General features: G+C 38.5%; 2 protein-coding genes across 6 annotated transcripts in view; one reads left to right on the forward strand and one right to left on the reverse strand.

Moving 5' to 3' along the window:
- The window catches only part of LOC145996595 (uncharacterized), a 30,212-nt gene extending 15,082 nt beyond the window's left edge, over positions 1 to 15,130 (forward strand). Inside the window, exons 2-4 of the mRNA XM_083133152.1 lie at positions 4,031 to 4,176; positions 5,584 to 5,724; positions 10,664 to 15,130. Coding sequence (XP_082989278.1) covers positions 4,031 to 4,176; positions 5,584 to 5,724; positions 10,664 to 12,508 — 2,132 coding nt within the window. The 3' untranslated portion in view covers positions 12,509 to 15,130. The remainder of the gene's footprint in view (positions 1 to 4,030; positions 4,177 to 5,583; positions 5,725 to 10,663) is intronic.
- A 505-nt stretch (positions 15,131 to 15,635) lies between these two features.
- The window catches only part of LOC145996596 (glycerol kinase 5-like), an 81,474-nt gene continuing 78,793 nt past the window's right edge, over positions 15,636 to 18,316 (reverse strand). For all 5 annotated transcript variants that reach the window (XM_083133153.1, XM_083133155.1, XM_083133157.1 and 2 more), the window contains one exon: positions 15,636 to 16,681. In XM_083133153.1, coding sequence (XP_082989279.1) covers positions 16,509 to 16,681 — 173 coding nt within the window. In that variant the 3' untranslated portion in view covers positions 15,636 to 16,508. The remainder of the gene's footprint in view (positions 16,682 to 18,316) is intronic.

The raw sequence follows: 18,316 nt of genomic DNA on the forward strand, positions 1-18,316 counted from the left end.
CGCACTCAGTGCACCAATGAAGATTTTTTTGTTCTAATAGTTGTCTGAATGTTAGTTGGGTGTTTTTCTAAAGTCCACTTTATGCACAGTAAGGCTAATTGGGACTGGGCCTACAGTATAAAGTGTGATCCGAACCACTATGTGCCTCCACCGGGTATCGAACCTGGCACCCATTGATTACAAGATAACGATGCTACTACTGTGCCATCGGAGAGGCCCCCATATCAAGCTGACTTTGACAAGCTACCTCGAGCTTTTAATGTTTAATACATTATTAGTTATTAGCTACATTTCATGCTATCTGGGAAGGTACAGTCATGGGCAGTTCTGGGTTGTAACAATCCCCTTGATTACAAGGCGATGATGCTATCACTGCGTCATCTAAAAGGCCCTTCTGAATGTTAGTGACAATGATTCTACATCAGGGGTTTCCAACTGGCGGCCCACGGGCCGCATGCAGCCCCCATTGATTTTTTCTGCGGCCCACGAAGCCAATTTGCAAAATACATTAATTTTATTTATTTTTATTAAAATATGTTCTTTTTTACTGAAGGAACGAATGCTCTGTGAGGAAAGACAATATCACAGGTAGAATTGATTTTGCAGTCAATATTGATAATCAGAAGAATCTAAAGTGACGTAAGTTTCTCTTCACACCATGCATTCCATCCCTTCGCTATGTGGAATGAACTCGTCTGCTTCCGCGAAGGCTTCACTCTTTGTGTTCAGAAACAAACTGCAGAGAGGCGATATAGAGATCTGTTTTACTACGCACGAAGTACGAAGAGATTTCCAGTGTTCCAACTAGGATTGTACTGTGACTGATTGTTAAAGTTTGTGCAAATATCGAAATGAGCAATATCTCCAAAAAACGTAAGATTGAAAATTAAATTAGCTTCTCTCCAACTTCAAGTGCGTGATTTGCAAGGCGATGTGTTCCTTCAAACTAGGCAAGAAAAGGGGCCAGAGTTTTTCAAATACCTTTCAAAAGAATGCTTTCCAAACCTTCGTAGTTTTGGGCAAAGAATGACATCGATGTTTGGCAGTACATACACGTGTGAAAGTGTTTTTTCTTCAATGAAGTTCATCAAGAACCACTACAGAAGCAGACTGGAAGATTCTTCACTGCTTCACCTTCTGAGACTTTCAAATACAGAAATTCAAATACAACTTTAATAAAAGAAGCAGATCGGGCTCAATTTTCACATTTAACACTTACTATGAAGGATTCTTATTTGTATAGTGTGTCTTTAATTTCTTTCAATTTATCAACAATTATTAGGTTTTGTGAAATAAATTGTAATTATACAATTTTGATTTGTAATTCCATTGTTTTATTGCCTCATTTTAGAAATTTAGGTCATGCGAAAGTACTACATTTTCAGTTCAGTACTTACAATTTTTGTAATATTTAATCACCCCCCCCAAAATGCGGCCCGCCTATCAACTGCTGGATATAATTTTGGCCCTCGGACCTTTTGAAGTTGGAAACTACTGTTCTACATTATGGGCCTTTTCAGTTCTTACGGCAGGCATCCTATAAGCTGGCAAGGGAAGTGGGGAGCGGGCAAGCGACCAATCCAGCACGATAAGAAATGCAGCAGCCAGTAGAACGAGGTTCACGTAGTACATTTTTCCCCCACGTCATGTCTCTCGGCTCCACTACTGTTGTCTGGTTGATCTGCGGTGTAATCCCCACTTCCCTTGCTGGCTTCTAGGGTGCCCGCCGTAAGAACTGAAAAGACCTATAGCATGGAATGTTAATTGAACATTATCCATTGTGTAGTGCTTTAAACCAAACTTATTATAACACTACATTTCGAGAGAGCACCTCTTCTCTTGTCTTCAGGTGAAATTTATTCTCCTGGTGGTGGGAATCAAACCTATGACAGACTGATTTTCCTACAAATCCAGTGCTTTAACCAATTACTCCACGGTGCCCCCAAGAACCCTATAAGTCATTCCAGTGTAGAATTCAAGTACGTTTGGACCCTTCTCCACAAAAATTAGTTGCAGAAATGGAACAGAAATTAGTATAGATTTCTGGGGGGCGACGTGGAGAAATTAGTTAAAGAACTGGATTTTTAATAAAATCACAGGTTGTTGGTTTGATTCCCACCACCAGCAAAAAGAGATTTGTTCACCTGAAGACAAGAAAAGAGGTGCTCTCTTGAAACATAGTGGTAGAATAAGTATAGTTTAAAGCACTAGACAATGGATAATGTCCAGTGGCGTATGCTGGATTTAAAACCTGGGCTATCTCTTTTTATCATAATGTTCAAACGGGAGGCTCTTTTTCGTTCAATTTCTTGGATTTTAAGGTGATGTGACATTGCGATTAAAATACATACATTACAATTTACTAATAATTATAAAAAATATTACTGTTTCATTAATATAAAAACAATAAGGAAAACATTTCAAATATTTCATGGTTATTTATAAAATATAGAGGCCCATATTGTGAAATATTTATGTAGGCCTACGTGCGAGAATAAAATATACGCATATAATAAACTTCTTACCTTGAATATTTAATTTGGACAGGAATTCCATTCTTCTCTTGGCAACCTCTGTGGTAAAATGGTTATTAGCACAGCGCACTATGATGCCAGGGGTCCCGGTCTCAAGTCCAGGCATGGACATGGGTATTCTTTGTGAATGACCCATCATGAATTTCATTGTATCGTCACTCATTCTCATCGTCACGATTAGCTAAAGTGGCAGAAGAGCAACACAAAATAACAAATCAAATTCATTTTTCTCTTCTTTGAGATGCCAGAGGCCTGCATATCTTCACGATTTGAAGTTTATCCTCATGCAAAAGCAGTTCGTTAATTATGTCATTCATTTGCGTTCACTGCACGACGCAGCACAGATCATTCAAAACATATATATGTAATTCACTCACTCAATACACTTAAGAAAATCCACACAGTAAGAAACCTAATGTTCTTAAACTTCCTTCAACGCGATTTCCACTCGCAAAATGCCTTTGTCATCTTCGGCTAGTCAGTCTACCTCAGCCAGTCATAAACAAACCAGCAGAGGGATTGAAAACATTGTAAAGCGTGGTTTGTTGGTTGAAGGTCAGCGGCCTGTGAGTTCTGCATGTGTTCGATGGGACAGTGTTGTTTTTTTGGCCTAGAGGAAAAATTCCCTATCACATGCCAGCCACTCTTTTCCCGTTCCTGTAATAGTAGTTTAGTTTCAAAATTTCCCTTAGCTGGGAAAATCCCATGCTGGTTAGCACTTTGGCATCGCTGTAAGGTTTTACGGCCGTTGTAAAACGAAGAGTTCCCTGTCTAAGAAGCCAGTACAAATACGTCACCGACCACCTCCAGGTGCTGGTCGGGAAAGAATTTAACTGCTGAAGCCTGGTGGTAGTTTTAAAGGAAAGAAGTCCATCCCCATGTATAGAGCTAGCACAAGGAAAACAAACCTTGGACGAAAAATCCCAGCGTGGCCTTTTCTTCCGTTCACCTCTGGCCATAAGGAAGCATGGTCTGCTTTCCCCCTCTTCTCCTCGCGGGACTACGGTGCACAGGAGTCGTGGATTTTATACTATCATTTTTTTTCCCATGGTCGTTGTTTGAGACTGAAGCATCAGTCACATTTGATAGTCGATTATTTTCTGTATTTAATCTGGGCTTCGGCAATAGCCTAGGTAGCCTAGAATATACGTGCCTGATAATGTCCAATTAACATTCCATGCTAAATGTTTTCTGCTACACAGACAAAGGGAGGCATAAGAAAAGTGCCTTGAAGGCACCAATGAAGGAATAGGTGGGTGGATCAAAGTGGTGCCAGTCATGTCTAGACAGTGGAAATAAAAATCTTGGTGCACTCTGTGTGCCAGTGCAATTGGCGGAGGGTTAATAGATACAGAGAAACCTGCCACAAGCAGACCCTTTATTCAACGGGAATGGGCTTAAATGGAAATATGTCCAGTACTGTGACTAGAGCTGAAAAACATGTTAAATTTCCTGGACTAAACATAGCTTAACATGGACTTTCTGTATTCTTTCAGGCAGTTTCTACTTCAACATAAAGGGGAGGGATCTTGATGTTCCATTTTTTGGGCCAGCATTTACCCTACAGGAGGCTACGCATTATAGGTGTGTTAATGGAGATGATGATCACAAAAATTCCAAAAGGGCAGCTGCTGAGCGTGTGGTAAGTTACAGTACAGTGATTCTGATATATTTTTCGCTCTCTGTCTCTCATCTTTCTTTCTTCATACTACTAAAAATTTGTGGAGCACAAAGATATGTATTTATCTAACTGCAAGTATTCTGATATGTTCCGAAACGTAACAGTCAACATACATGGTGTATCATACATAATAGAGTGAACAACTTTAAGAATTTATTTTGATTAAACTGTATGTAATACAACAATGATATTTGTTATGTATGAATCAGTAACACTTCAAGTTTCTACGAATGTCTACAAGTAGGTGTCATTGGCTATAAATGTGTACAAATGTTCAATTTGGCTTCCACCAGATATGGGACACACATACCATCGAAATTCAAGTTATTCCCACACTTTTCCCAAGAACTCCTCATCCACCAAAGCAAGAGCATTTCTTATTCTCTCCTGTAGCTGTTGTACATTCTGTGGCATAGCTGGCACGTGGACTTTGTCTTTCACAAAGCCTTAAATGGAGAAGTCTGGTGGTGTATGGTCTGGTGACCTGTGAAAGTCGACATTTTCTGTAACACTACACCAGCACCACAATGACCGTGTTTACAAGAGCCTTGTGCATGAAAATTAAACTGAAGATTTTCTCATTGTTATTCAACAAACCTCATTGTTTTTCAGATTTTTTTTTTAACAATAACCTAATAAGTTGTTTACTGTGTTATGATACACCCTGTGTAAGATGTATACACAAGACTTCACTACAAGGTACTTGCACCAGAAATGCGTACCTGGCAACCATTTTAAACAAATCTATTGGAAACATGTAATTATGTCCATGCGAAATCACCCCTTCAGCCTGTGTACATAAGAAATGTGAAGTAAACTATATATGTGAAATTTTCATGCACCCTTATCATGCAATGTTAATTGGGCATAATTCATTGTCTAGTGCTTTTACGTATACTTATTCTAAAATTGTGTATCAAGAGAGCACAACTCTTCTCTTGTCTTCAGAAACGTAGTTTTAGAATAAGCATATGTGAAAGGACTAGTGAATTATTTTCTGGTGGTTTGATCATTTCTGGGGTCCGCAAAAATGCCATGTTTAATTATTGTGGAAATTATGCCAAATTCGAATTTTCCATTGATGTTGTACCAGTATTATGTGAAAAACTATTTTTGATTAAATACAAGTATTTTTATATTCCGATATATTATTTTAATATTTTAAATGGAAACTGTGGTAATTGATGTTTATAATTGGACTGGAATACTCACCCACTAATATTAATCAATATTTGGAGCAACTTTCAATTGTTACAATTTTCAAGCATCAGTATTGGTTGAAAGTGGTATTGGCTCAGTTCTAAATGTAAGAATATCTATTTGGGTATGGAATTGAAAGCAATAAAACCCTTATTGCAATTCCTCTAGGTCGATGACAACCTGGGTCCCAAACGTAGAAAAATAACGACTACAACGAAGATTGGATGCAAAGCGAAGATGCTTGTCAAACGAGTGCGAGTTTATCCAGACTACATTGCAGATACAGAGAGTCGACATGATAGGAGACAGGTAAATAGCTCCACTTTCACAGTATCTATTTCCTTACCTCCTCCCTGTTTCACAGATACCCACAGGGGTGCCCATCCCCCCCCCCCCAAGGCCAATGGCGCATTCCCCCCCAAATCATGTCATGCCTTCTCCCCCAAATCATATCAGTTGCATCCTTAAACCATATCGTAATCCCCACAAAATATTTAATTACGACAGCATGTCTACCGAAAATAACTTTTTTCTTAGCATTACTGAACATTATAATTGATCTGCCCCTCCTCTCTAAACAGGGGTGCCATCACTCAAGACCACCCCTAAAATCGTTCATCATAATCGAGAATATCACGTGGATCCCACTTTAAACTGTAGGTTCAGTCCCGATTAGCCTTCGAGTGCATAAAGTGGACTTAGAACACCAAATCAATCAATCGAGAATATCACTTGTCTTGTAATGCAGCTTTAGTATAAAAACTTCATATTCATCTTATTAAAGTGACAAACACACATCGTAGCAACAAATTATTGTGAGCGAAGCGAGCAAGAAAATGTTTACATCCATTTCTTTGCAGGCTTTGAAGAATATTAATTTAATGGGGTGTCAATACTTTCTTAAGATCCTGAGATATTTAGTCTTTTCCTTTTGCACATCCGGGGTCGAAAACGTGTGGATGGATGCCTTATCGCTAAATACAGTCTCCAAAATGTAATGTTCGAACTCTCTCTCCACTACAGAAATCCCTTGACAATCTAAGATTTAACACTTTATCAAGAGCTTTCTATCTCCCCCTTTAAATTTCATACTCAATCCTACCACCAAAATTTCCATGCCAATTTTAGACTTACTGTTAATATTGAAGAGTGGATATTACCTCCTCCAAAAAATTAATTCTCAGTCTCCACACCAGAATTTCCGCAACAGTCTAAGACAATAGTAATACACAAAAATTGGATACCCCCTTCAATTTAATGCTCAATCCCCCTCTAACTAAAGTAGTTGCCATAATCTAAGACCTAGAGTTGGATTCTGTCCCCCCCCCCAAAGTTGAATTCAGAAACCCCCTCAGAACCAATGTATCAATTAAGGCCTAATATGTATGAGTTCGACCCCCCCCCCCCTTTTCGATAATGCCCTAAACACTTTCATTTCTTCATCTAATGTATTAAATATGGTGCATTAAGGTGTAAAATTTTTACATATATTTTGGAAAAGATATTAATGTTGAATTTATATATTTTTTGAAGGGAAACAATCCCCCCCAAAAATCTTGATGGTGCAACTTGCGCCATAAAACCCCCTATGGGCATCCCTGGATACCCAGACTGTTTGACTCCTTCATGTCAATACATGATACCAGTGAAATATATTATGGTATGGTTCTTGTGATCTTATTTATTTATTTAACGTAACATAACATAATCCGTGGCTCTACAGCCCTGGAAGGACCTTGGCCTAAATCCTGACTGCCAAACTCCCACAATCCTACCTAGAGGTGGTTCAACCGGTAATGGGGTGACGTGGGGTCAGCACATCAAACCCTCAGCCATTGTAGGAGATTTCCCAGACCGGGTTACGCTACTCACTCGTAGCTCCCCAATTTCCTCACGATGGTGGATTGCTACCGGTCCAAAATACAGGCCGAAAACCTAGAGACTGAACCCAGGCAGACTCAAACCCATGCTGTCCTGCAGTCAGAGTCCACACCACAGCACCTTAGACCGCACAGCCACAGAGGAGGACTATTTATTTATTTATAGTACCTAAAAGGCAAGCCTAATTATAGTGCTGTAATTATATCATACAATAGATTCACTGCATTTTTTTACTGTATAAACTCATAGGTGTTTTTTTTCACTTGCAAACATGAGAGAGTTGGATGTTCTCCACACCAGAGAAGTTGAGAGAACAAAGGCTTTTACTCTGACAATGAAAAATTTTGTGTTTGGAACATGTTTTAAAAAGGGGCACTTTAAATGTTGTTTTAAAAAAGGGCACATTAAATGTTATGGCTGATAAAATGTAGGAATTTTCTATTATACCATTAATCAGGGGAAGACAATTTTTTTAAAAAATTAGTCATCAGCCACTGTTTCTCGGAGCCAGAATTTTTTTGTTCAAACACTATGATCAACTCGCTAGTTATTTCACAAGAAACATATTCAGGGTGTCTACCAGTTAAGAAATCAACAGGTAGGTCAAGAAAGTCAAGAAATTGTGCTTGTGGTCAAGAATTGTTGCTATTTTGTTTAAAGTATAGATAACACTGGGGAACAGTGAAATTGCGGCACAGTGTTTGATAGCTAATTTAGGGCAATTTCACGCTTCTGAATAATGATATAATAATATATTTCCTGAATTGGCTCTAATTTATGAAATAAATGCAACTAAACCAAAATGGCGGAAACATAAGACATACATATAAATGAACTTCCAACAACAATTTAATATTTCTTTTTGTGATTACAATCATTATTATAAAAATAAATTTATATAGGCCTATGATCATAATAATTAAGAAAATATGTACACCATGAAATAACAAACTATGTGAAACGTTTTCTATATGATTTCCTGCTGTATTGCTTTTTAGGACAATCCCTCTGTAAGCTCCAACAGTAGTCGGCCATCATGTGGCGATCCCACCGTCCCTGGTACCTTTCTTCCATTATCCTTATATCCTGATGGAACCTTTCTCCCTTTTCTTCACTAAAATCACCAAGGTTCTCTGTCAATGTGGCTATGTAGAAAATGTATCTTCACACTCATATTAGCTCCCAATTTCTCAAAATTTTTCAACATATTTCCAACTATATCACGGTAGTTTTCTGCTCTGTGATTCCCAAAAAGTTTTTGACGACTGACACAAAGCTCAGCCAGGCCTCAGATTCGATGTAAGACATGTAAGTTGTAAAATTGGCATCATTTATAAGTGTACGAATTTGTGGTGGTCCGTCAAAGATTCCTGCCTTCAATTTTTCAGTACTTAGTCCTGGAAAAGTGTGGCATATATATTTGAAACAATCACCACTTGTATCTAAGGCCTTGACAAACTGTTTTATCAACCCAAGTTTAATATGCAGTGGCGGAAGGATGATTTTGTCCCTATCTATCAGCAGTTCATGAATGATATTAGCTTTTCCCACTGTAATATTTTCCCTTGGGGGCCAAACTTTTATCGTCCAATGCTTTTCTCTAGCACGACTATCCCACAAACATAGGAAACAGGGATACTTTGTGTACCCACTTTGCTGTCGTAGTAAAAAATTCACCATCTTCAAATCCACACACACGAGCCACTTATGTTCAGCATATTCAAATTTTTTCTAAAACCATTTTTATGTTTTGGTATTCTTCCTTAAGCTTTGTTGAGTGTCTGATATATTGCCTAGCAATGCTTTATAAGTTGCCTAGCAACAATTACAAATAAATAAATAAGTTTCTTAACGGGAATTTCAGCCCATTATCAAATTTTGATATTAGCGAGAAAAGCGTAGAGTAATTTTACCTCCTACATTTTCCATGGTGTGTTTATTTTTATAACTGGAGTCAATTCAACTGGACCAATTATACAATTGGCAATCACAGCTGTTTTGTGTGCTGAAACTGTTATTAAACTTTATGCCACAATATAAAATCTTTTTTTTGTTCCCCAGTGTAATTTATGTTGTTATATACCTGCACTGGGATTTGATAAAACTGAATATTTTGGAAATCTAAAATTGTTTTCAGTTGTGGTTAAGATTTTTTCACTTTGTTTCTTAAGAATTATATTCTTGTATGCATATTAAAGTAATGTGGCCATTCCTCATCCAGGACGAAGTCTGAAGCATTAATTTTCACATGCATTAATTATTAATTAATTAAATTAATTATAATTAAAGCAAGTCTAAATTTCTTTTTAAAGTACAGCTTCAGTTTTAATCTCATCTGGCCTTGTTGTAGGGGTTTTTTCATTGAATAAAAACATCTATTTTCTTAATTTCTAGCTATACCTAAGTAGGGTGCAATTAACCCATTGACGTCATGTTTAAATACCTTCGGAGTTGACCAAGAAATCATATTTAAATTCCGTAGTACGGCAGTTTAGAGTGCAAAAATAAATTGCCTACATAAAAGTTGAAACTGTTAAGTTTTCCATAAAAGCCAAACTTCAGATCAAAGGGTTGAAATTTGATAATATATAAGCTTTATTGGCTCAGAACTGTGTAATAATCCAATATTTTTCTGAAAATGATCTCTGGTTTGGGATATGTAGAAAACGTGTTTCAAAGGAATATTAGCATTGAACACCAGATTCCACGAAAAATCGAGTTTTGATCCTAGTGTCGAAATAACAGGTTATATGCATTTGAGAGGCTAAATATGCATAAAAACTAGAAAATGACTTATAAATTTAAATTTGTTACTAAACTGGGGAAAATGCGAAATTTTGATGCCATAATGGCAGCTGAGGAGAGCAACATATACGGTATAGAAATGTTTTTTCTTACTCCACACAAACACATCGAGTGGCGCCACACTGAAGGAATTTCAAACATCACACATGTGGACTTCGTTTTAGAATGAATACAAGTGGCATCTATGAGCTACACACTGAACTATGTGCATTTCTGTGAAGCAGTGTAGCATTGCGAGCCGAGCTCGTCATACGACTTATGTGTCATAACAGGTTCATGCGAGTTCCGCTCATCTTATGATGCGAATGGGTTAAATAAATGTTAAGAAAAAGGATAGAAAGGTCATGAAATAGTCAAGAATTTTGGATTTGTTATTTTGGTAGACACCCTGATATTAAAAATTTGGTCTGTTTCTAGAATGTAATGAGATGATTTACTGGTACACAGGTATCAGTCCATTAGTAGAATCAAATCTAGAGGAACATGTCTTCCCTTGATGTACCTTACTGCTGGCAAGAACTATAAAACATGTTAGATCACTAATTCAAAATTTACTTTGTAGGTTTCGAAGTTGCTGAAACAAGACTTAAACACAAACAAAAATGTGAAAAGCTGTCTCCGGTACTACATCTGCCTGTCGACTCCATCCGAGCACTCGCATCCAATAAGCAGCGCAATTCAGGCAGCAGTCTTGCACCCACGGCTCGTAACTGAGATACACAACTTGGTCAAGAGAAATGTGAGCACCGTTGATAGTGTCAGGGAACATTTACGAGCATTTGTTGAAAGGTTGTTTGCAGATAGTGACATAAAACCAGATCCCATGAACAGAGGTTTTTATCCGACGCACAGAACAACCTACAATCATATTAGTGCAGCCATGCTGAAAAGAAGAAGAAGTGTTATTGATCAAGAAGGGTTGTGTACGGCTATTGACAGGTGGAAGTCTTCATCACCTGAGGACCATTTCTTCTTCCGGCCATATCGAGATCCTGCAACAAGTGAAGAAGCATCCACATTCATCTTCTGCTGTCAAACAAAATGGCAGCAGCAGTTGTTGGCACGGTACGGCAACTATATCTGCCTGCTTGACCAAGTGACCATAACAACCTTCTTCCTGATCGTGAAAACAAACATTGACTATTGCGTGGTCGGAATTTTTGCTGTGCAGAATGACACGGAACAGGCTCTTCAAGAGGCACTACAAGTCTTCACCTCGTGGAATCTCCAGTGGAAGCCACGGTTCTTCATCACGGACTTCTCAGAGGTGCAGATCAGTGCAGTGGAGAGTGTGTTTCCCGAAGCGAAGGTGTACATGAGTGTGTTCCATAGGGAGAAAGCCTGGAGTCAGTGGTTCGCCAAGAACTCGGGATGCGAAGATCTCAAAGAACTGTGGCAGAACCTTGCCCGTGCTTCAAGCGAAGACAAGTTCCAAGAGTGTTTGGAGGACTTGTACAAGTCCGACAGTTGGAAGAAGTGCAAGAAGGCTCGTGAATATTTTCTGTCCCAGTGGTTGACTGCAGCTCATAGATGGGCAGATGCATTTTGGGACCCTGAGTTTTTGTCGGTCGTGAGGATGAACAATGGAGTGGACACCCAGACTAAAGTGTGGGAAAACTCGTTTGTGAACGATCTGGTTGACCAAACTTTCACGGAGATGCTGAGCGTGCTGATCGAGAAGTATTTGCCAGAATCTCTGAGAAAGTATTCGATGTTCAACGGGAAGGTGAGTCCGGACTTTGAGCTGAACAATTCAAGCATTCCTTCGTACTTAATGAACCGTCCCTACTGCTTCGTGAAGCACGTGATGGATAGGCTGTCGATCGCAGAGTCTTTCATGGGGAAGATTTCCCACATCTCCGACGGAATGTTCTTGGTGCAAGGCGAAGAGGATAAGGGCACCTTCCACACTGTAAGCTTCAACCCCGTACATTGCACGTGCGAAGACTTCTCCACGTGGGTGTTCCCGTGCATGCACTTTTGCATCATATTCCTTTTTGTGTCTGGCTGGTCTTTTCCCCAACTGGCAGAGGAGTACAGGGAGAGTCCGTTCCTCACCCTGGACGTTGACCTGGGACTAGTGCATGCCATTTTCACCAAAGAATCCAGTGCTTTAGGAGTGGAAGACTTCGCAGAGGCTATAGACAACTCCAGTAAGGAGTCCATTCTACAAGCACAGGAAAGTCTTCGAGAAGAGGTGGACAAGTTGATGAGGCTGTCTTACTTCTGTGTTGATGTTGACTGTTTGGAGAAGGCAAGGAAGTCACTTCAGCTCGTAGCAAGTGAGATTAGAGCATCTGCAAGCAGCTCGTATGGCAATGTTAGAGAAGAAATCACATCAACTCTTGTTGATTATGAAGATGGCGACATAAAGAGAAGGAAAGTCTCTAATGATCAGAATGACTGAGAGCAAAGTGGAATAACTTCTGGACATCAACAATTCAGGAAAGTTGCTACAAGAAAACTACTAGCCACTGAAGCATTTTTTGTTGAGAAATTGCATTAAGACTGAAAAGAAAACACCAAAGCATGAAAGGAAAAAAGAACCATTATGCAGTTGTCCACATCTTCATTGGCTGTATTTGGAACAAGCACAGCTTGACTTGGTAATCAAAGATGCGGAAATTTGCAGGTGCTTCCAACACTTGAGCACTTCATAACTTAAAGAAGTAGCTATGTGAAATATCTGTGATGTACACAAGATCTACAGGGTGTCTTTAAATTATGTATCTATTTTGTTGAAATAGCGACGACTCGCAATGTTTTTCATGGTATATGTTCATTACACATTACTTTCAACATATGCACCATCCACATCACAACACACTTCCCATTTGTCGGCAGTGGCGTGAAAGACGTTCTGGAGCATTGCTTGTGTTGTGGCAGCAGCAGCTCCTCCAGTGTTCTCGGGATAACACACATCCTTTGATAAATCCCCACACGAAGAAATCCATGGGCATTATGTCAGGGGAACATGCTGCCCACATTAGGGGTCCCTCGTGTCCAGTCCATCTCCCAGGAAAGTGAGTATTTAGGAACGTGCGGACATCTAAGGCATAATGGCATGGTACCCAGTCTTGCAGACATGAGTTCACTAGACCCATTACAACATTGAAGTACCTCCGAAACCGAAACTGCATTACACAAGCTGCTGCCGCTGTAACACCAGCAATGCTCCAGAACATCTTTTGTGCCACTGCCAACAGGTGGGAAGTGTGTTGTGATGTGAATAGTGCATATGTTGAAAGTAATGTGTAAGAAACATATACCATGAAAAACATTGCGAATAAAATATCTATTTCAACAAAATAGATACTTCATTTATGGACACCCTGTATTATAACTTACTGGAAAGCTCGGTCTTGGACATATTGTGCCAATGATGCACCGAAAAAATCTTTGGCCTTACCACCTGTGGTAAACTCTGAATGAACTTTCACACATTGCATTTACTTCCAAGGATATTTTACACTGAAGCGACACGTCACTTGAAGACTGACCAATTGAATGCAGGCTTGTACAGCATAACATGTTCCTTGTCCCTACAGTGTGTGTTTGGAGGAAGAGTTTAGCATGCAAGATTCCAGTGATTAGAACTATTATATGTATGCAGATCAAGATGATTTTTTTTTACTCTGATACATACACAATGGTAATGCACAAATTTTTAAATAATTTTTAATTACAGTCAAACTGTTTTAAATCATATAAAATACACATCTTTATCTATATTCTTGGAAAACAACCAGGTAGCAATATATATCCGAACATGCCCTGGATGATACAAAAGTTGATAGCATCGATGAGAACAATACATATGCAGGTATGGAACCTACATTGAAATATACAACAATTATGTCTATGACCTATAAGAGGATAAGTCATTTATTCGCAATAATTTGCTGCAACAACTTATTAGCAATTTTGGGTGATGAAAGTGATAGTCTTTGCATCTTCACAATTCACTCATTCCAGGGAAGAACCAGATGGCGTCAAAGCTTTGAAAACATGACAGGTTTTCCCAAAATATAATGTAATCTCTTTGACACTTAACATAGCCGCTAAAATATGACTGACTGACTGACTTTATTATTCGTAGATTATTCAGAATAGAAATAAGAACATGCTAGTGCAAACAACGCAATCTCCAGAAATTGACCTCTCTTTTCCCCTGGGGTGAGCAAGTTTGTGGTTCAGCCAGGAATGGAAACTGTGTCTTTTGCTTTACTACCTTGGTTATCAAGCTGCCTTCTTGCTTCACTGAGAATGAAATAACAAGTTGCCTATGGCTCTCTTCAGACTAGGGAGAACTAGCAGAATCTCCTTGCAGTCAATGGAGCTATTTCACACTGAATTACAATTGACTGTCAGTGTAAGCATGCACGGGAGCAAGAAAAAAGCCAAAAGGAAGACCAAGGTGTCGGTGGAAAGTGTTCAAAATGGATGAAGAGTGGAACACAGTGGAAAGGAAAGAGAACAATGAACAACTTCTTGCAATGGAAGGACAATTCAAAGCAAACTGGTAAATTGCCTCATTGGATCTTGACACATCCTCTAGTAAGGCATACACATAATTGTTGTATATCTCGACATACGTTCCAAAAACTGCATAGGCATTGTTCTCAGCTATGTTATCAATTGTGATATATCATCAGGTATGGATATATTTCTACCTGTGCCACCAAGATCACTTCTGGCCTTCCTCACTTGGATCTCTTGTGTTGTGGTAAACTCTGAATGAGTGTAAACCCACATTGAATTTAGGTCGAAGGAGATTTCACACTGAAGCAACACATGTCACTCGAAGACTGACCAATTGCATGCAGGCTTGTATAGCATGAAATGCTGCTAGAGTGAAATTTTGTATTGGATTGGTTCGTACTGGAGTGACATGTGGTGCTCGTTATTTTGACATGAAATCTCTTGCATGCACTAAACAAGATATTTCCGTATTTAAGTGCCCTGTACTAAAGAAGAGAGATTTTTAAAAAGGTGTTTTGAAAATTGTGCAATTCTTGGATTTGGTAGCACTTTTATTATCAATAAAATGGTTGACGTTAATTTGTAGAACTCACTCTTTTCATGAGATTTTATGATGAAAATACAGTGGAACCCTGGCTTTATGTTCCTCGATTTTACATTTTACCGTATTCTACAATATTGGTGGTTCCAACATAAAATGTTATAAAATTTTCATCAATTTTGCAGTTTCCTGCATTTTAGGTTTCTTTTGGCTTGACCTCCTGAAAACACACAGTCGAGGTTTCGCTGTATAAGACAGAAAAAATAGTGTTGTAAACAAATAATTAATTAAATACAGGGTGATTCAGAAGTCGTCATACATACATAGCAGTTTTGTGGTTATGCAACATGTGATCCCCGTTGTTGTGAATGCACACATCAATGCATTTGACCCATTCAACTTACTTAGGAAAACAAATTTGTGTATCCAATCATACATACTACACGAAAGAAAGAACAGTGTGTGTGTGTGCTGTGTATGTATGGCAACTTTTGAATGACCCTTTACATATAAATATTTTACAAGAATTAAATTGTTTAAAGAATTCTGCTTGCACTCTTATGTATGTAATGTAAAATAATGTGCTTTTTTTGTTGTTGTATATACAGTGTCTCATGAATTTGTTGATCTATGCAAAATAAATTGTATTTTATACAAAATTTGTCTTACTTTGTTATTTTTTTTTTAAAAAAAACAACTCTGTATAGTGTGACAACCACTTTAAGATGAAGAAAGTTTTACTTGTGTGGTTGTGAACTTCATCCTTCCATTTCAAAACTATTTGAAAATTGAAGAACAAAATTCATAACCACATATAAGTATACATTTCATCATTTTTTTTTGTTTGGGGAAAAGAGTTATATAGCATGCAAGACTGCAGTGATTGAAGTATGATATGCGAGTGGTTAAAGGTTGTTTTTTCTTTTACGCAAACACATACACAATGGTAATGCACACATTTTTAAATAGTTTTTAAGTACAGTTTAACTGTTTTAAATCATATAAAAATACACATCACAAATGCAAAACAAGTATGTACACATTGAAAACTAAATTCACACATAAAGCATTTATTGGAACACCAGCAAAGCTATGAATGTGACGTGCATATTGTCAAAGTCTACTACAATTGGTAGGCAACTTCTCTGACACTGGCACGATGCTAAGGTTCCCATTTTTATTTGACGAAAGCTCCTATTTGTTGCAAGCTTGTAGAAGCAATACCTCTGCAAAAATAGCTTTTACTATAACAATCTACTGATTGTAGGTTCACACAATGGAGCTTTCCACTCCACTAAGTGTAAGGAAAACTTCACTCCTTCACTGTTCAACGTGTGGATAAGTTTTTTGAAGGATATGAAATTCACAAAAAGTAATAAAGCAACTAATGCAATGAACAAATGTCAGCTGGTGTAGAATACCAATTCTTGAATCTTGTGATCACTTTTTCCCAGATTTCTTCCTCCCTCAAGCACCTTGCTGTAATTTCATATTCTGGTTTAAACACCCTGTTGATCCGTCTCAACCTGGACAAATCTTCAGGTGACTGCCAAATACCTGTTGAGGGAAAGAGTAATTATTCCATGGTTGAGAATTTGTACATCTACCTTTTGGCCAAGATCATGGAGATCAGGATGACAGGGGCAGCTTAACCCCTTCCCTGTGTTCGGTGTAATATTACGCCCTTTGGTCACTATAGCTTATTCTGTGTTGGGCATAATATTACGCCCGCAAACATCTCTGACTGAAGTAACCTATGTTGAACGGAATAATACATTTTTTGTTTTGCTATTGAAGAAACAATGACCTTTTATTTAGTCACGATTTTCAGTGCCGACAAAGAAGAAGAGGAGGAAGTTGAGGAAAGTAAACTGTTTTTGTGTTATGCTGACCTAAAGTGCAAACGTGAGTTTGCTTGTGTGCCGCGTTTAGTCAGTTGCTTTATGTACATTTTTTTGGTGTTGCGTTATTTAAACTGTTGGTGATTTATTTTTGGTTTTTGAGTTTGTGAGCTTCTTTCGAAATATTTTTTCCCTTATCCCTCATACCTATTGAAGATAATGCAATGAAACTTGCCGGATGCATTACGTATAGACCATAGTATTTTTCAAGGTAGATTATAATCAGGTACCTATATCCAGAGGCCCCAAAGTTACCAAAAAGATTTTTCGGAGGGAAATTCCTGAATTATCCCCGATTAGTATCTAATAGTATTGTCACACAGGATTGCAAAATATTTTTTCCCCCCATACCTATTGAACATATTGCAATGAAACTTGGCGGATGCATTACGTATAGACCATAGTAGTTTTCAAGGTAGATTATAATCAGGTACCTATATATCCAGGGCTTGTCCAGAGGGCACCAAAGTTACCATAAGGGATTGTTCGGAGGGAAATTTCCCAAATTATCCCCGATTTCCCTTTTCTCGTACTTGATGTACACATGTGCGTGGTACCATTTGAAAGCCTGTTCTATTCTGAACAGAAAGATGTATGAACCATGATACTCGGATGAATTGTGCTGAAGCAGTAGCTACTTAAAAATATTACTACGCAAGCTCAGAAAAAAAATACACGGAACGGGAAACCATTTTGTCAGAAAATTTCACAGGGAAGGGGTTAAGGGCCAGGTGATGTGGGTGACTGCCTGGGGGTGCGGCTTTCAGTGGGGCATCAAACTGGGTCATTCCCCTTGAGTAGCGCTAAAACCTTATTTTTGATTATAAAGGGTGATCCATAAAGAACGCCGGATTTGAAAAGGACGCCATATTTTTTTTGTTTGGTTGGCAGCATTGTTGGTGTGATTGTTGTTATCAGCTATGTTGAGAAGCATTTCAGTTGTTCTACTGTTTGTGTGTGTTGCTAACGCCATGGAAAAGTACAGTATCAAAACGCACTACAAGAATGGTGAAAGTTTCGCGGTGACTGTTCGGAAACTCCGTACGGTACTTGGTCATCTTCATGCACCGAACGAATCAACTGTTCGTAGGTTGATCAAGAAATTTGAAGAAACTGGATCTACAGAAGACATCAAAAGCCCTGGACGCCCTCGAAGTTGCCAGAGTGAAGCAAACGTTGCTGTTGTGCGTTGCTGTTGTGCGTGATTCTGTTGCTGTGAGTCCTGCAAAATCGCATCGTCGTCGTGCTCAAGAACTGCATATGGCACCAACAACAATGCAAAAAATCTTGA

This window comes from Lepisma saccharinum, chromosome 12, assembly GCF_977018435.1.
Source record: "Lepisma saccharinum chromosome 12, izLepSacc3.1, whole genome shotgun sequence".
Lineage (NCBI taxonomy): Eukaryota > Metazoa > Arthropoda > Insecta > Zygentoma > Lepismatidae > Lepisma > Lepisma saccharinum.